The sequence below is a fragment of the Mus caroli genome, chromosome 8 (genome assembly GCF_900094665.2).
Source record: "Mus caroli chromosome 8, CAROLI_EIJ_v1.1, whole genome shotgun sequence".
Taxonomy (NCBI): Eukaryota; Metazoa; Chordata; class Mammalia; order Rodentia; family Muridae; genus Mus; species Mus caroli.
The window spans coordinates 61,038,320-61,057,981 of NC_034577.1; the positions used below are offsets into that span (position 1 = coordinate 61,038,320).

The window sequence follows — 19,662 nt, forward strand, 5'->3', positions numbered from 1 at the left end:
TAGACCAGGCTGGCCTCGAACTCAGAAATCCGCCTGCCTCTGCCTCCCGAGTGCTGGGATTAAAGGCGTGCGCCACCACGCCCGGCTCTATTATCTTTCTTGAGACAGACTCTCACTACGTAGCTCTGGCTGGCCTGGAATTTGCTATGTAGACGGGACTATCATTGAACTGACAAGCGATCCTCCTGAGTCTAGCTTTGCTAGCCAATAATGTTTTGCTTTCATGTGACAATGGGGGTTCATTAATTTCCTGTTAGGCAGTGACCATGCATCCCTTGGGCTCCTGTCACATGGCCAGGCATCCCCATGTCAGATAGGCTGTGTTGTATTTTCTAAGAGAGGACAGCCTCAGTTTCTTTTGTTTTAATTATTATTGTGGATATGTGTGTGATTATTTTGAAAGAAATTCTCTTTAGTCATAAATTGTGCTTTTTTAAAAAAGACAAATGGGTTAGTGCAACTACATAAGACATTGGGGTGATGCACGAGAAGTGTACTTCTTGGCACATAATACATGCTTACAGATGCTGGCATATAGAAATCCTGTGGGTTGGTGATATGGTGTCAGTGGGCAAAGGCACTTGCCACCTGGCCTGATGACCTGGGACCCGTAAGGAGAAAGGAAAGGACCGAGTCTTGCCCTTGTGCTCTCCTCCCCACCTGCACCATGGTGCACACGCAACCTAAGTGAGTACAGTGTGAAAAAAGGAGTCCCTGCATATCAGCAAGAAGCGTCCCTGGCTTTACTGCCTACCAGAAAATGCAGAACAGTTGTAAGAGGAACCATTCGTCTTTGATTAGTGTGTGTGTTTTCCCTTTGCTGCCTCTTGTGTTTAGTGTGTATGTTTTCCCTTTGCTGCCTCTGTGTTCACCAGTTTGGGTGAATTTGCTTTTGAATTCTCACACAGAATTTACAAGAATTTGCTTGGCTTGGAAGACAGACACCTGGCTGTGGCTAAGAATCTTCCTCACAGATATGATCATCTACCAGGTAGAGTGGCAGCCTTTCCCGCTGCGTGTCTGCAGGGTGGGCTGCTGCAAGCTGCTCTTAGTGCTAGTCCACTGCCTCACATCTTGGAGCATTCCGTGGTTGTGAGATTACAGTCCACTTTCATCTCCGGTGTCTCACAGTGACACTTCTTGGTGACATTTGCTGTGTCCAGTCATGTTCCTGCTGTCCCTGTGTATAGAAGCAACAACTCCTCACACACATACTAATCTCTACCCTCATGCACATTGAAGATGGCATAAGTAATTTTCATTGTTTGTAACTAATATTTTTCTATTTTAACCACCTTACAGAATCGTTGGTTTCCTTATGGCACTTAAATAGAATTTGCTTATGTTGCTCCGCCACTGCCCACCTGCCCCTTTGTGCCCTTGCACCTCTCTGTCACCATAAAGCTCTATTTCCCTCCTTCTTTCCCTCCCTCAGCTCTTTTTATCCCTCACTCATGGTCCCCTTTCTAGTCTCATGACCTCTGCCTGCAGTACCCGCATAGGAGAGACAGCATATAGTGTTTGTCTATCTGAGTAAGGGTTACCCAAAAAAGCAATATTTTTACTTCACGAGAAGATGACCTGTCCAAGCCCTTCATCCTCTGCTCTGCCACTATCCAGCCTGCTGCACTTCTTGTAACTTCCAAAATGCGAAAAGTAAACAGTTGCTGCCCAAATGCTGACGTGGACAGGTTGCCGCTTCTGTTCTTCATAAGAAGTAGTTAGCTGATTCTGTAGAAAGGACATATCTAAAATGTGCTTTGTCACAAATCCTGTGCTAATTTGTGTGTGTGTTCATGCATTCCTGTGGAGAGCAGAAAACAGCCTTGGGTGTTACTCCTCCTCAAGGACTGTCCGTTTGGATTTTTGAGACAGGATCTTTTACTGGCCCAGGGCTCCGAGAGACCCAGGAATCCAGCTGTCTCTTCCCATCGAATGCATGTGCCATGATCGACTTTTCCACTCCGGTTCTAGGGATCAAAGTCAGGTCTCCATGCTGTGCTGTAAACACTTTCCTAGCTGAGCTATTCTCTATCCTACTCTGTTACTTTATTTGCTTTTAAGAGTTCAGAAAGTCTTTGTACACTTGCCTCTCAGTATTGTAGGTTTAACACCTGCAGATTAAACCAAGTGTGGCTAATAATATTAAATTATTATTAAATAATATTAAATTGTGGGTCTACTAAAACCTTTGAGGCCTTTCCCCTTTATGATTATTTTATAGTATAGAATTTATTTTAACTATCTTAGTAAACTAGTGGTAATTGCAAGCATATATGAGGGTGTATATAGGTTAATGCAAACTCTTAGTGTCTTACGTTAAGGACTTGAGCATATCTTGGTGTCTGTGGGCTCCTGGAGCTAATCTCCTTAGGAGTCCTACAGATGGCTGCTTCTAAACTTCATCTCGCATTGATTAGATTCTCTTCCTAAGTCCCCTCTCCTCCAGAGATGATCATGGAAGTGCATTCCATTGCTTATTACTTCTTGTATAATAAACTCAGAAGTAAACGTGTGTGTGTGTGTGTGTGTGTGTGTGTGTGTGTGTGTGTGTGTGTGTGTTTAATGGCAATGCTTTCTGCCTTTGTGTCTTTCCAAGGGTCAATATAAGAAGGCAATAGCCAGTCTGCATCACTTAGCAGCTCTCCAAGGATCCCTTTCTCAGCCACAGATCACAGGACAGGGGACTTTAGAACACCAGAGGGCGCTCATCCAGCTGGCAACGTGTCACTTTGCTCTGGGGGAGTACAGAGTGAGTACCGGGAAGCTCATGTGGCCTTATCAAAGGCTCCAAAGCACCTTGGGACATCTCTCCCCTATAGTGGTTTTTCAGGTCAATGCTTCCTTGAGTTTGACTTTACTACTCAGACCTGTTACTTAATTTGCTGCTGAAAATCACAATGATCATATTTTATTTGGTGTTTCTATAGCGTAACTTACCTGAAATTGGGCTTCAATATTACTTGTTTATTGTTCTATTTTTGATACAAGGTATCATGTATCCCATATGAGTTACTATGTAATTTAAAGATAGGCAATATATATGCTTTATATAAAAAGTCAGGGTATTTTTTAACAGTGAAGAATAGATTATCGCTCCTCCATTTCATAGATTTAATCTGACTATAGCTTTCTTTGCATTCACTGTTGACCACTGAGCAATGGTCACAGGAGAACAAACCTCCATGCACATATGCTGCCTGCTGCTTTGCTGTAAATGTTTGCAGTTGTATTTCTTGTTTTCAGTTTAGCACTTCGGGTTAGTACCTGTGTCTTGTCTCCTGCAGATGACGTGCGAGAAAGTCCTGGATCTGATGTGCTACATGGTGCTCCCCATACAAGATGGCGGGAAGCCACAGGAAGAGCCGTCCAAAGTAAAGCCCAAGTGTAGAAAAGGTACGGTGAGGTCTTAACTCTTTGTCCATGGAATTTCCGCAGAGTTTAAGGGCCTGTGACGTGATATCACACCACAGTGGACTGTGGAAAACTAAGGGCTTTTTTGGTTGTAAATCTTTTCCAAACCTGACTTCCACTTCCTGAGTTTGATATCTCTGAAGGACAGCTTTCCTGTGTTGCCTGGCACTAGCAAAGCTTAAGAGACTATCAATATGTCCCTTGAGTTGTCACCAGATTCCTCTGGGGACATTTTGAGCTTTACCTGATTCCATATTGCTTGAAAAATTAATATGTAGCTAACTATAAATTTCCACCTAAGAAGTTAGAAGTACATATGCAAGTTAAATATAAAGAAAGTAGAAGAGGGAAATAATAATAACTAGAGCAAAGCCAATACAATAAAAAAATGAGTAAAGTCAGTAGTTGTTCTGTGAAAATATGCATAACATTACTAGCATTCTAACAAGATTGACCTGGAAGGCGTTGTCTACAAATTATCAGTATCAGGAATAAAGACAGTACCACAACACATCCCGCTTACATCAGAAGGATAGCAAAACAAGCTAGGAACAACTGTATGCCAAGAATTAAAAGTCTTAGATGCAGTAGGAAATTCCTTGATGAGCACTACTTATAAAACATGACACAAAATGGAATAGAAAGAAATTTGTTATTATGACAAAAAGAAATTAAATTTGATATTTAAAACAACAACAAAGTCTTTGCACAAAGAAAATGTCAGATTCAAATGGTTTTAATGGTAACTTTTTATTAAGAATTTAAGGAGAGCCAGGCAGTGATGGTGCATGCTTTTAATCCCAGCACTTGGGAGGCAGAGGCAGGCGGATTTCTGACTTTGAGGCCAGCCTGGTCTACAGAGTGAGTTCCAGGACAGCCAAGGCTACAGAGAGAAACCCTGTCTCGAAAAAACAAAAAAAAAAGAATTTAAGGAGAAATGGCACTAAAAGCTCTTTCACAGAGTTGGCTCTGGACTCATTCATTAAGACTAGCCAAACAAGAGGTTCTCTGTGAGTGAGTACTACAGGTCAGTCTCCATTAGGTAGAGATGCAGATGTTGGGTACGTACAGATGCGGGCAGATGTTGGGCTCTATAGACTATGAACAGGTCAAATGAGCAGCAGCCAGCAGTGACTCCTCAGGACCAGTGGACCATAAAGCATAGCAATACACCAGTGTGATTCCCTGCTTAACAGATTGCAGGAGAAAAGGCACAGTTGTCTTTACAGATGAAAAGTTTAGTGCTAATTTGTAATTTTAAACAATTTTAGCAGGCTGGAGAGATGACTCAGCCATTAAAAGCACTGACTGCTCTTCCAAAGGTCCTGAGTTTAAATCCTAGCAACTACATGTGGCTCAAAGCCATCCGTAAGGAGATCTAACACCCTCTCCCAGTGTGTCTGAAGACAGCTACAGTCTACTTACATATAATAATAAATAAATCTTTGGGCCAGAGCGAGCAGGGCCAGAGCAAGCAGAGGTCCTGAGTTCAATTCCCAGCAACCACATTATGGCTCAAACCATCTGTACAGCTACAGTGTACTCATATACATAAAATAAATAAATCTTTAAAAAAAAGATTAAAAAAAAATTTTTTTGGCAAACTAGGCAGAGGAGGGAATTTCTCTGTTACCACCTTTAACTATAAAATATTGAATGCTTCCTTCCAATACAGAAGTTTGTTTCTCACCACTAAAGTTCACCAGGCACCAAGTACTAGTCCATCCATCAGACAACAAAAAAGAATGATGGCATACGAATTTTAAAAGATTACCCAGCTTTGTGTAATGGTGCATGCCTTTAATGTCAGTACTCAAGAGTCAGAGGTGGGTATATCTCTGTGAGTTGGAGGCCAGCCTGAGCTACATGGGAAGGTCCAGTCCAGCCAGGGTTAAAATGAGACCTTAACTCAAAAATAAATCCAAAGACTCTCCACAGACACTGCCTTCTTAATTCACAGCACACACCTGCCTATGTCTATAGAAAAGCCTAGGCATCTTCTGAAAGCTACCAAAATTAATAAGTAAAATTTCTAAAACATTTCAGTGTGAAAAGAAATTAAATTTATGCACGCTGATAAGCTTTTAGAAAATGGAAATGTTGGGCTATGGCTTAAAGTGACATTAAAAAAATCAAGTATGTAGATGGAGAGACAAGCAGGTCCTCCACACTGAATCTGAGACACTTCTGAGAGAAGGGAACCAGCCTTGGAAATGATGCCATGTATTGATCTTCAGCAGACTTGATCCTGTTAGAGGGCTGTTTCTCCCCCAAGATTCAATATGACCGCAACCAAAACCCCAGCAGGCATTTTTTAAAAGTAAAAACTTTGGGTATGAATTTTGAAATTTTGTATATATGGAAGTACAATTCAGAATAGTGAAAAAAAAAACATTTTGAAAAAGAAACCATTATCAGCTGATCACAAGATTTATTATTTAACTATATATAATTGGTAAAACAGCAGGAGCAAAATATGGACAAAGGAATAGAGGATCAAGAAGTAGACCAATGGGCTAGAGAGATGACTCAGCGGTTAAAAGCACTGAGTTCAATTCCCAGCAACTACGCGGTGGCTCACAACCATCTGTAATGGGATCTGATGCCCTCTTCTGGTGTGCATGATGACAGAATACTCATATACAATACATACATACATACATACATACATACATACATACATAATTTTAAAAAATAGAAGTAGACAAACACAGACAGGTCAAAAGATTCTGAATAAAGACACCAAAGTAACTGAGTGGGAAGAGGGAGGCCTGAGCACACAGGGCTGGAGTGAGTGACTTGGAATACATCTGAAGCAATCTCTGGCTATTACTAAGCAGGTATCTCTGGAACAGAAACACATGTGGCTGGTAGCCTTGGCTCAGCCTGACACCAAGATCACAATTGTAAAGCTATAGTTTAGTTAAAGTAGTGGTGTAGCATTGGCAGAGGAGTTGAATAATGGAACTGAACAGAAAGCTGAAAATCAGGTTATATTACAGTTCAGTGGGTGAAAGGCAAAATATGAGACCCAACCTTCAGGCTACACAATGATATTTTCAGTTCTAAATTTTACGTGTGAATTAAGACTTACAGTCTTTTAGAAGAAGTTCTGAAAGAAAATCTTCATGCCTTCTAGTTAGAGAAGGACCTAGATTACAAAGAATACAGACTGTTGGGAGACGTTAGTAAATGTGGTCAGATTAAACTTAAACTGAAGATGCCACCAGGTCACAATGAGAAGGTAACCCACAAACTGACACAAGATTATACAGCACCTAAAGACAGTAAAAATGTGGCATCCAGAAATTTCAGTAAGGTCCCTCAGGTCAATAAAGAACAGCCAGCCAGTGTGTCCGGGGAGAGTAAGTAAAGAAAGAGTGGACAGCAGTCAGCAGAAACAACTGCAAGTAGACACAGACCGTTTGGAAAGCTGCCCGGCCTGTCAGTGGCCTGAGCATTGGGGACTGGCGCAGTGAAGCACCCACCGTTCTGCAGGAACCAGACTGCAGGTACCAAGCCTGTTCAGCACTGCTCCCGAGACAGGGTGAGTGAACAGGCATCTTTGCCAGGATGACTGCCTCCTTACCCTGTTCTGGACCTCGTGTTTCCAAACCAAGTCATGAGTTCCAAAGAGAAATGCTTTTTTTTAATTTTTTCGATTTTTTTTTTCTGGAATGGAATATTCTTGCCCCTCGAGTACAAAGGATAAATACTAAAAATGATGAACGTTTCATTTTAGATACATCATGTGTTATATAGGATCCCTATGTATTAAAAGACATTTCTTTCTTGCTACTTCTTGTCTCTGAGCAGAGGAAGATTTAAAGACCACAGGCCATGATGAGGAAGATTGAGATCTTGATTTGAAAGTCATTACTTGAAATTTTTCTAATAAGTACACATGAAGTCATCTGTAAATGTGTTCGAGCAAACATTATGTTTATTAGTGAAAATTTAGAAATTCCATGAACCAGATGTGGTATCTGTGACCGAATGTCTCCCTTTTATGTATGTGTAAACAATAGAATACCTCGGAATCCTGGAAATTCCTTCTTGACAAACCTGAAACACAGAACATACAGTACAGAAGCCGGTTTGCAGAAGATACATACGTTATGATAACACTTGTAGACTGAAAACATGCCTGACACTTTTGTGTGTTGTTTGTAAATACAAACATTGCTCAGAAGCATCCAGATTACATAGGAGTTGCAGGACTGCATAAAAGTGATAGACACTACACTCAGAATTGTGTCTACCTCTAGAACAGGAAAAGACAAGACGGTATGAAAAGCCCCTACGGTTTTGTCATAATTTGTTTTAAAATCATTAAAGCTTAAAGCCAGATGTTAGCATTTTATAAAACTGAGAGACCAGGGCCTGGAGAGATGGCTCAGCGCTCTTGCAGATGACCTAGGTTATGTTCCCAGCACTTACATGCCAGCTTATAATTATCTGTAATGCCAGCTCCAGGAGATCCAACACCCTGTCTGACCTCCACAGGTACTGAACACATGTGGTACACGTACATATATGCAGGCTAAATATTTATACACGCACAGAAGGTGAGTGACAAGCACATTGGGTTTGTGAGAGTCCCTTTATAGATCATTGTGCATATTTGAAATAAATTATAATTATTTGACAGAAAAAATAATTATAATTATTTGATAGAGTAGGAAAGAAAATTGAGAAACGAACTCTAGAAATCAGAAACCATTGTCATCATTACACAATTAATTGTCTGCTGTGTCTCAGATTCTGTGACTTTTTCTCCTCTTGAGGGAGCATGTGAGACATTTGTTTGTCAGACCTGTTGTCTCTGGTTCACTAACAGTCTGGCCTTGTGGTAGGTTTGGATCTGAAGCTTCTGCCCTGTACCAGTAAGGCTATCATGCCATACTGCCTGCACTTGATGCTGGCCTGCTTTAAGGTAAGTCTAAAATGGGGTTATCAGGAAACACATTCCCTTTGAAGCACTCCTGATAAACTGGCATGAGCTAACAGCTCTGTTCACACTGTTTTATACTTTACAAGGCAGATGAGAAAGGCTTGTGGGATGGAAATTGACAAGTGGGTTAGGGAAGTAGAAAATAAGCCCTGTACTTGAGGAATAGATGGGTAATAAACAGTAGGGAAGACAAGCAGGTCCCCTTGCTTGTTATGGTAAAATTGTTGATGTTGTGTATGTCAGAATGTATTAGCTAAAGAAGAAGGCAATATAAATATTGGGGTCACCAGTGTATGAGGAGTTAATTCTTTTAGACATGAGGGTCAGCACCCTCAAAGGCTCAGTAGCACTGGAAAGGCTCCAAGACTCTTGAAGGTACCACAACCCTTGGCTACAGTGGAATAGAGCCTTGGGGTCGGAGTATAGCCATTTCAGTAGGCTTGTGTGCAAAAGGCAACAGTCCAGGTTACTGCTTTATGCAGTTGTCCCACACTAAGCGTTATAGCTGCCTGGAACCAGAGAAGTCCTCTGAAGTGTGATTCTATGGGCCTGTTCATGTCAAGTCGAACTTTTGGTCTTATCTGTAGCTTACACTTTATTGCTTGATATCTTTCCTTCTTCCAAACTCCATCATCTCCAGCCCTCCTGTGATGGCTTCTTGCCTATCTTTCCACTCATAGTTGTCCCCTTAAAAGATACCTCTAAGGTTGAGGAGAAGGCTTAATTCATAGTGTGCTTGCCCCGCATCCATGGGTTCAATTCCTGCCACTGTGTAAGTTTGGCATAGTAGTGCATGCCTATGATCCCAGCACTTGGGAAGAGGAGGCAGGAAGATCAAAAGATTAAGCCTATCCTCAGCTATCTAACAAATGTAGGGCCATCCTATTATACCCGAGACCCTGTCTCAAATACACAGGACAAGAACAAAACAGTAACAAAAATTCCTATTCTCTTCACCGTATAGGAATACTCAACCTTCTCTATCCCTGATTCTCAAACTCACAAACTCCCAGTTTACCTATTCATGTCCAACTTTGGTCTAAAATCTTGTCACCTGCCGTGTGCAGTCCTCAGAGGAGGCCTGGGCTTCTTTAGAATCCACCCTCCTTAGAAGAGTGTGGTGTCCAATGGCAACAGGTTTATAGTCTTAATAATAATGGTTTATAGCATATACTGACATATGGAGCCCCCTTTTAGGAGGTGATATTTGGTATGACCTATATTTCCTGGATTTATTTCTTCTATATAAATCTTTGTCTTGCAGCTGAGAGCTTTTACAGACAGCAGAGACGACATGGCGCTGGGCCATGTGATTGTACTGCTCCAGCAGGAGTGGCCACGGGGAGAGAACCTTTTCCTGAAAGCCATCAGTAAGATTTGCCAGCAAGGAAATTTCCAGTATGAGAACTTCTTCAGCTATGTTACAAGTATCCTTCGTCTGGACTAATAAGCTCGATGGCTTTTTTTTGAATGTTTAGCACAGGGGCGTTGTCCACTAGGACCCGTTGAGCTTTTACTATTTGTGGGGAAAAGAGGAGGAGTAAGAATTAGAAATGGAGCTGTGTGGGCAATTGCTCTGTAAAAGTCAAGTGAAGTTTCAAAGCTAGAGTTCAAGGAGTCAGGACAGTCGGGGCCTGTTTGTTGTTCCTCCCAAAAGGCAGCCAAGATGCCCACAGTTAAAATAGCCTGTGGGTTCTGGCCAGCCCAGAGCAGTTGGTTTAGCATAGACCTCGGCTTTTTTTCTGTGGAAAGAGTGTCCCAGTGGGCTCCCCTGGGACAGAGGCTGCCTTTGGGATCAGGTGTAGAGCTGCCAAAGGTTAAGCGAGTGAGGCAGAGTTCTTCTGAGTCGGGCAGCACTTGACTTCACATGTTTGTAAGGGAAGACAGCCTTTGAATGGAGGCAACACCCTGGTTTGGTTGCTTTCATTTCTTTGCTTTCCATAGTACAACCTCTCAAGTTGCAGGATGTGTGTACTACATATGTCCCAGTGCCTGATCAGTGGGTTTTAGTACTTTTTTTTTAAGACTCTAATGAAAGTTACATAACTTTCCCCCAGAAGAATGCACCATCTAACACTGTGCATGGAATTCTCTGGACTCTCAGACATCTGAAAGACCTTGTCTGCTGGGTCTGAAGAAATCACCTTTTTTTTTTTGTCTAACTCATTCTGTCAGCAAGTATCCTCCCAACTCGTCCTATCTGCTAGCTCTTGCCATTTTAACTAAGAAATGGCTCTCGTGGCCCTGTGCAACCTGTTTACTTGTCTCCCAGGGAGACCATGTGCCAGTGCTCTCCAGTTTGCTCGTCTGAAGCTTGAGCTCATGCAGTCCACGCAAGGCATGAGTCTCGCCCGTGTCGCTGAGTGACGTTACCACCCCAGCCTGGCACCTCTTGTGCAGCAAGCTTCTTTCCATAGGGCAGTTTGGTTAATGTAAAAGTCAGCATCTGGATCAGGACCCGACTGTGGCTCTTAGTTGGAGGGTGGTAAGCAGGCTCTTTATCTGCTGAGAGCTGTTTCTTCGCCTGGGAGAACAGGGCAACACGTTACCTGTTGGTTGACCTGAATGTGACCCGCAGACATTGATATGCTGGAGGAATTTGCTTATTTAAGAACCCAAGAAGGAGGGAAGATTCATCTGGAATTACTCCCAAATCAAGGAATGCTGATCAAGTAAGCAGATGATCTTTTGTTCTTCGAAGCTCGCCTTTCATGTGCTGCATGACCTATTTGTAAATTTCTGTACCTTTCAGAAATTTAATGGAAAGGATTCCAAACTGGTCTCAGTTTTCAAGGGTCTACTTGTTCTGGGTGTCTTAAAGACATGCATTTCTTAGTGCATTTCTGCGGGGAAAGTGTTGCTTAAATTGGGATATTTTTGTTACTTTGGAAATTTTTTACTAGATAGAACTTTCTATATGTCTTTTCCTTTCCAAAATTTAGTACTCATTTCTGATTTAATTGAAAGCAGCTGTGCTTGACATTGTACTAGATTGGGAGGATCTACAGGTTCTATTTAGGAACTGTCTTAAGCTTTTCTGAGCTTCCTCATTGCTTGTGCAGTCAAAGCAAATTAGCTGGTTCTAGTGCCTCTAAAACATACCTGCTCCCCAAAAATGGCCCTGGAAGTGCATCCCCAGTGTGCCCCCCCGAACCCTGAAGCTACTACAGAAACCCAGGTTATCTTAGATGAAAACATCAAGTTAGTGACCACTCATGATGTTTAACTAGCTCATAAATCCTGCTTCTCTCCTCGGTCCGCACTGCAGTTTGGCTAATAGATCCTCCCCACTGTAAGCGCCACATGCTTACTTCCTTCTTCACTTCCTGCATACTCTGTGTTTGTAAGTCAGTGTCAGAGTGACACCAAGAGACTGCCCAGAACAGGAAGAGTGTGTTGCTGAGATTGGAAACCTGCTTTGTCCCTCAGTTTTGGCAGAAGCAAGTTTTTAATTATTGAAAGCAAAAGTCCTTCCTTTGCTCTGTCTTTGAAGGGTCTTAGGGGTGTTTTAGGATAGAGGTAAGAAAGAAATGCTTATGTTGGGTTTCTGTAACTTAGGAATTTGTCCCATAGTGAGCAATCCCTTCCTTATTGCGCCTTAGCAAGAGTAGGGCCCAGTAGAATCTGTCCTAAAGAACAGAAAGAAGAGTGGGAGCTCCCCTCACCATCCTGTAAATGATATTGCATGCCTTAAAAGTTCCTATAAGGGACGAAGGAAATGTTTAGGAGTATGTGAGGACCTTTGTAGATAAGATTGTGTAATCAGGTTGTCCTAGACGCTGTCCTCTCCCCTTGTCCATTTACTACTTTGATTATGAACCAAAGTGATGGGGGACATAACTGCATGGTTCCAAGTGTTGTTACCCACATTTAAGAACAGGTTGCTTGTATGTATGGAAACCCAGGTAACCCCTATTCTGTAGGGACTTTTAGGTTCTGAAATTGGCTATGCTGGCATATCTTTAGCAAGGATTTTTAGTTCATCAATAAGCTACCATTCAAAATGCCATACTGTGGATGGTCCTAGAGCCCAACTGTCCCTACCACGAGTGGATCTGCAGAGGATTGCCGCGTGACTAAGAGAATGTCTGAGGTAGAGTGAGGGAATGACTCTACAGACCTCAACTCCGGCCTCACTATACTGGGCCTTTGCACTTTCCCCATATTCTCTTGGTTTGAACAGTGTTAACCTGCAAATAGTCCCTAGGACTTGGAATTTAAAATGAGGACATATCAACTGCCCAGATAATGTCACTGGGAAAGTTACTTGTACAAGGAAGGAGGCCTCTGTCTTGCTTTCCAAGGCTCTCCCACTTTGATCAACCAAAATTTCCTTGAACTTTCTATAGGAGATAAGCCTCCTAAAAACCCGTAGTTGACTTGGCTTGGACAAAGGACTAGGGATTATTAACTAGCGATCTGACCTTGTAGGAATGTTCTCTGTGAGGTCTCAATATGAATTTGAAATCTGTATTTTAGATAATCTCTACCTAAGTGACACCAAGAGAATCAAACTGCATAAGACAGAGCTTTGACTGAATGAGGTGTGATTAGACTCTTGAATAAAACTATCTATATTCCTTTTCCCTTTGGGTTCCAAACAAATTCTCTGAAGCCATTGCAGACCTTTTGGGTGGTCCCTCCAGATGAGTGGCAGAGATGTTGTGAGCAGTGTACCTCTCCTCCCCTTGGGGTAAGGTTGTGAGTCCGTCCTAGTTGTAGCATCTCGGATGCAAGCAGGTACAGTACAAACACCAGGCACTTGGTGCCAGGCCACAAGGAGGCATCAGTTCTTCATTTGTTGTATAGATATGTTGTTCTAATTTGTGTTAAATCAGAGAAATGTTTCTATGCTGATATTCACAGTACCATAGTTGCATTAGACTGGATCAAAATGGAAAAAAAAGATATTCTCTGGGGTGACTACCAGCTAATGTGCTAAATTTTTATTACAGAATTCTGCAAAACCATGGGTCCCAGCCTTGCCCCCCTCCCCCGAAATCTGAAACTCACCCTTTCTTTACTGAAAGCATTGCCAGCCCTTCTGAGCCCTTCTTAGGAGAGCCTTTCAGCTCAGGGCCTCAGTCCTGCCAGAGGTGGCTGGCTGGAGTCTCCAGGTATAATCTGGGATGTGTGAGCATGAGAAGAGTGAATGAAGGAGGCTGGATTTTGAATCAGACCTTCTCAGAAGTTACCCTCCCCACTCCCCCCCTCCTCACTGATCCAAATCACAAGTGGGCAGAGCTCTGGGACCAGCAGCCAAGACGCCTCTAGACTGGCACCAGCAGCGGGTGCGGTGGGGCCCTCAGCTTCTCCCAGTCCCTTGAAGACATACCACGGCCAGGGGCTTGTGGAGGTTCAAGTTTCTGTACAGTCCGCTTCCAGTCTCGTGTATCTTCTCTGGAGTGTTGTTTTTGCAGTGCAGGGTGAGCTGGTGTGGGTGTTTGAATGCTGCTGTTTGCTGTTTTTTAAAGGCCTTCTAGCCCTCCCATGGGGTTGCTGCAGCAGGAATTCTTACCTGTGCTTCAGCCCAGCATACAGACTGCTGACAGGTACCAAGTGGAAAAACACCTGCTCATAGTGTGCTGTTTGTCACATGTTTTCCCGCCCATGGTTTTCAGCTCTTTGTCCCTCGGTGCTCTTTTTTCATGCTTTATTTATTTGTTTTTAATTTGTTCTGCATCCCTCGGCAAACCATCTGGTTGTAAATATTGTAACATGTTTAATTTTTTTTCCATGAGTTGCCAGTATGTTTGTGTTGAATTTAAAAATCACTCTGGATCTGGGGAGGGAAACCTGTTTGGTAAAACTGTCTTAGATTGAGTGAGTATTAGAGGATGCGCTAGGCTGCGATTCTGTTGTAATAAAATGCAAGGGTTTGGGTCATGGGTATTCAAGGACCTTGACATACATGTGCCACAAGTAAACTTTTATTGTAGATTTCCATATTAATGTTCGGGACTTTTTTGTTCTACATAGACATTCACACAGCCTTTCCCTGCCTTAGAGTTTCAGACCTTTCCTTTCTGAACTGGCAGTATTTAGTGAGTAAGCTAAAATGACGCTGTTTATTTGGCTAGATTGTCCTGTTCTTAAGCCATAAGACCTAGCTATCTCTATGTGCCACTTGACACCAGGGACATGCCTGCTGTGCACTGTGCTCTCAGACCTACATGCTACATACCCAGGCTGTAGGGACCAGTGCAGTCGATCATTGCGTGTGGAGCACGACTGTAGTTAACATCATCCAGACTTGCAGAGAGGCTCTGATGCATATATATTGAGTTGTGTTGCTGTTAATGTGTGGAAACAATCCCACAGGACCATGACAAGCAGACATTTAATTGTGTGTTTTGTAGTATTAGGGGAGAATATGTCCTCTGCCATACGGCTTGCAGATAATTATAACTTATACTTGGCTCAGTTTTGGGTTGCAGCCCAGGGACCCAAGTTAGAAGTATCTCAAGGCACCGTAAAGCAGTATGCATCCGTTTGTGCCCAGCAGGAGCCAGGCCTTTAACCCTCAAAGACACCTAGCTGAGTTAGCCAGCCAGACTAGAAATGTCCGTGCACCACTATTTTCTCGTGGCGCTGCTGTCTTCCCAGAAGCTCTTTAAAATGCCTGGGTTGTTCAGAGTGACTTGTTTTCACCCAGTGTTACTGCTTGCGCTGCCGCTGCCGAGGTGCCTCCTGCTCACTTTCTACGTAATAATGCGGTTTAGAAGCACAAGCCTTTAGCATGATAGCCACAGCCTCAGTTTTCTCACTAGTTGAACTTTGTGACTTGGAGGAGAGGCAGGGGATAGGCAGGAAACAGAGGTAGCTTTTGTTTGTCTGAAATTGTCACATTCCCAAACTAGCAGCCAAAACGCCTCTGTTTGTGGTCGAGTCCACTGAATTTTGCTAGACTTTTCTTTTCCTCTGTTCATTTTGTTGTCCTTATTTCTGGGGTTCTGTTTGTCCTTTCCCGTCCTAACGCACGGCTCTTGGGGCACAGTTAGATACCTCTTGGCTTTTGCTCCCACTTAACCCACCCACAGATAAGCAAGCACATGAATAGCTCTACTCTTCATAGACCCTCACAGGCAGTGGTTGTACCTTTCCAACCTGTGACACGGTTCTGTCTCAGGACAAAAGTCTGGATGGACATGGCACTCAAAGGACCTGCCCTGCCCTAGCTCCCTGGGGATAGGCCTACACCCGGGGACCCCAGCAGCAGTGTGGAGGATAGAACTTCTCTGCACCTAGCAGCCATGGAAGGCCTGCCAGAGAGCTCCTTGGTGACTGGGGCATGCTTCCCTCTTCCTGCTGTTGTCTCTCTGGTCTGTGGCCTGGTCTCCGGCACAGAGAGGCCCGTGAAGGTGGAACCTAAAGCTGCCCAGGGCACTGCATTGTGTGAGCTTCAGGGGTTCAGAGGCGAAGCAGGTGACACTTCACTTACCATTTGGCTGTGTGAAATGACCCAGTCTAGGACAGGAAAGATATCTGCCTAGGATTGAGACTGAGATGAATGGTCAGGAATGGTTATCTGGTTGCAGCTTCTCTTTTTAAGTTTGGTTTAAATGCGTGACTATACTTAGCTATGAGGCAGGCTGATTCCTACCCAGGTAACACTAGGTTGTGGTGCTGCTGTTAACCGTGGTCTCTTCTGTTTCCCTTTCGCTGACCTCAGGCACCACACAGTCACTCGAGGCATCACCAAAGGTGTGAAGGAGGACTTCCGCCTGGCCATGGAGCGCCAGGTCTCCCGCTGTGGTGAGAACCTGATGGTGGTACTACATCGCTTCTGCATTAATGAGAAGATCTTGCTCCTGCAGACTCTGACCTGATAGACCTCCTGGCCACCAGAGGCTCAGCCATGACAAGTGCTGCCAGACCAGGGCTGAGGAAGAAGAAAAACACCAAGTTCTAACTCCCTTAGTTGCTTAAAAGTCGATCCGAAGAGTGTAGGAAGTTATTTCTATTTTTTAAGACTTCAGGTTTTTTTTTTAATTTGTACAAAACAAGAGTCAATCCATTTTGTAAATAAAAACCCGAAAGATTTGAAGTTTAAAAAAAAAACTTATTTTAGTTTCAAGTAGGGTACATTTGTCTTCTATTTTTCTAATCATGGCAAAGGGGCAAAAATCCAACACAATTGAATGCAGGAATGAATTTTTTGATATATTTACATAACGGAATATGTCTTCCATGACCTCAGGTGTGTTTTTATTGATATGCTTTGGTAAGTATTACACATCAAGATAACATGGGACCTTTCGTTTTATGCACAGTTGAACTTGGGCCTGTCCTTTCCCTGCTGAGAGTCCATTGTAGGCATGGTACTCTATAGTCTCTGAAAAGCCAGGACAAGAAATATCGGGGACAGCAAAGTGCAGGGGACCCTCCTCTCTGCTGGGGCCTCTGGAAGTCAGTCTGGCTCTGTGGACTCTCCTGGGCCCTTGGGGCCGTGCAGCACTGCTTGACAGCCATCTGGCATCCCTGCCCTGCCCTGCTCTACCCTGCCCTGTACTTGGCTATGTGATCAAGGATGCACATGTACAAACACGGACACAGACACACACACGGCAACTAGAATTATGTTTTCTAGGTGCTACCAAAGACTAGGTTGTTTTGCAGATGTTTTCTAAAAAGAACAGACATTCTTATTTCTTCCAAAGGTCACTCTAGTGTATGTTCTGGGTCTTAACTTATGGAGGCATAGATCTTAGGTGTAAAGGATTTTCTTGTTAAATCAACTGTCATAATTTGAATAGTGTCACCCAAAGGTCATTGTGTTCAAACTGGCCCTAACTTCACACTAGTTTAGTGTATCATACATACATTTAACGATGGTTATTTATAGACAGTCAGTAGGGGTTTCTATTTTTTTTTAATTTCACTTATTTATTTCCTGCTTTATGGGCCCCAGCAAGCTGGAGAATAAACAGAAGAAAAATAAAGTGATTTCATGATTTGAGTGTTATTGTCCATATTCCATTAATAAAACAGAGGTAAAAAGGTCACATAGTAGTTTATATTTAACAGTTATATTTAACAGTAAATTCCTAATGGATGCCAAGTTCAGATGTGAGTGGCATGCCAGGTCACCTTGAGCCCAGTGGAGGGCTTGCCTTTCGCCGGGAGCAGCTTTGTGGCTTGTTACCCATGAAAAGAAATGACTGGTGAAAACGAAAGTGCTAATGTTTTAGCCAGAACTCCAAGTCAGCCATCTGCCCAGAGCCTTGCTTGTCAAGGGAGACAGCGCCACACCTCCGAGAACCTGAGTTAATGTTCTGGGCTACAGTCAACAGTCACATGCTGTGACCTATGGTTTGGCCAATGTGCTCTGGAATGCTGCTTAGGCCAGTGTGAGCAGAAATTTTTGTTAGAAACTCAATATAGTGTTGACACCTTATGGTTTTGTGTATCTTCTTATTAAGATTGGAACTTGAGATAATACTGAAGAATGCCTCAGTGGTTTTAAGCAAAAGTAAAGGAGGTAAGGTTTATCTGTGTGACCTTTCCCACAGCCTGACTGCCTCCCTTCAAATCAAGACCTGAAGTGACTTTTTACCTGGAATATACTTCTGTGACTCAAGACTCTGCTGGGATGACTTTTCTGAGAACAGGAACCTGGTGTGAGGGTGCTGGGGCTGAGGTCAGTTCACCACAAATCGGGTGAAAATTACCTTTGATACACTAAACTGTAGAAACAGCTGTTAGCTTCTGAATGTCCCATACTCTCACTGGTCAGTTATTGGTTTACATAATAAAATAATTCTAACATTTGTTAACTCTATTTCAGGCCTAATGCCATGTATTTCACACATATTTTCTCACGACAACCCCGTGAGGCAGCTCGAGTGAGCAGATGAGGTTCTGAGTCTTAGGTTCTGTCTTGGTGCTGAAGTGACAGGGCTCGTGACCTGTGCTCGAGGTTTGTGCTCCTGGTGTTGGAATGAGACTGGACATTTAGTTGATTCCCTGAGAGCGCCCCATGCTGGTGTTGTGCTGTACTTTGGAAATAGCTCTCTAAAAAGACTAGAAACTAAGGGTGTCGTTTCATACCTGAAGAAACTTGACATGTGGGAGACCCCCGTTAGACTAGAAGCCTGGGTCATTGATGTTAAACTCACATTTGGAGATGATCATGAGGGAAGAGGGGGTGGGCAGTGCTGGGGAGACCTTCAAGAGACAGGATGTACTAACTAGGCCTGGAAACATGAAGTCAATTTTATTAGATTGATGAACAGCAAATCCTGGTATAAGGCATTCAAATAGAAGTCTAACAGCAAACACAAGGACCAGGCTTATAGTTTAGTGGTAGAACCTTGTTTAGCGTGTTCAAAAGCCCCAACTTTGATTCCTAGTACTGAGGAAACAGTGTGATCAATATAAATTATATATGGGTTATAGATGGCATAACAAAGCCTTTTAGCTGCTCAGTAGTAAATGAGTGCTAATAAACTGTTTATGGACAAGACAGACTCCATTCCCATGCTTGCTGAGTTGATAGCTCATGGTCATTGCATCTCTGTGGATTCTGAGTTCTAACTCAGCCCCTCTCAAACCCCTTGTTCTTTCTTACTTAAACTCCCATAGTAGCCCAGAGCCCCCTGTCAAAGGAGACAACCAGTAGCTAACACACATCGTCCTGAAAGCTGCTTCATGTCTGCCTCTCCTAAGATGACTGACCATCTGTTCCTAATGGTGAAATTTCAAGTGCCGTGATGGGGAGTTTTCTGAACAGATGGCAACTCCATGTGATGACTGTAGTCGCACCACATAGAGCGAATCCAGCAGAGTGGGCCTCATCCCACTTTATCTCACATTTTTATCCCATCCGTGTGCATGCTCCCCCCCCCCTTATTTTTTATAACACCAGCACAAATTACTCAAGCAATTTCTTTCTCTCTCTCTCTCTCTCTCTCTCTCTCTCTCTCTCTCTCTCTCTCTCTTTCCTTTAATCATTTATACACACATTGCCCAGGCTCTGGGTATTTGGATCCCAGGGTGGTATAACAAAGGGTAACAAGATGGGTGTCAAAGAGAGAGGTCTGTTACAGTCGTAAAGGTTCAGATCCAATCTCAGGGTCACCACAGCCTTATTCTGTTCCTCAGAACTAAGTCCTTTGCCTTTGACAAGTTTCTAGTATCCAGACTTTCCAAGTTCCAGTCTCTCCCTGTGTCTCTTGCCATCTTCCCCCCCCCCCACAGAAGGACACCTCTCATACTCCATTGTAGCCTCACCTAAAACTAACTGTATCTATGAGATCTCAACATGCATTTTGAGGAGAAACAATTCAATAATA

The 19,662-nt window shown here is 43.1% G+C and overlaps 1 protein-coding gene across 8 annotated transcripts in view; it reads left to right on the forward strand.

Annotated features, from left to right (window-relative positions):
- The window catches only part of Ints10 (integrator complex subunit 10), a 35,234-nt gene extending 17,085 nt beyond the window's left edge, over nucleotides 1-18,149 (forward strand). The window contains exons 11-19 of one of the 8 annotated variants that reach the window (XM_029480710.1): nucleotides 909-991; nucleotides 2,600-2,752; nucleotides 3,288-3,396; nucleotides 8,271-8,350; nucleotides 9,633-9,795; nucleotides 10,947-11,040; nucleotides 12,984-13,061; nucleotides 13,843-13,920; nucleotides 16,041-18,149. In XM_029480710.1, coding sequence (XP_029336570.1) covers nucleotides 909-991; nucleotides 2,600-2,752; nucleotides 3,288-3,396; nucleotides 8,271-8,350; nucleotides 9,633-9,795; nucleotides 10,947-11,040; nucleotides 12,984-13,061; nucleotides 13,843-13,920; nucleotides 16,041-16,197 — 995 coding nt within the window. In that variant the 3' untranslated portion in view covers nucleotides 16,198-18,149. The remainder of the gene's footprint in view (nucleotides 1-908; nucleotides 992-2,599; nucleotides 2,753-3,287; nucleotides 3,397-8,270; nucleotides 8,351-9,632; nucleotides 9,796-10,946; nucleotides 11,041-12,983; nucleotides 13,062-13,842; nucleotides 13,921-16,040) is intronic. The other 7 variants (XM_029480709.1, XM_021169618.1, XM_021169619.1 and 4 more) reach the window with 7 other exon arrangements.
- The last annotated feature ends 1,513 nt before the right edge of the window (nucleotides 18,150-19,662 follow it).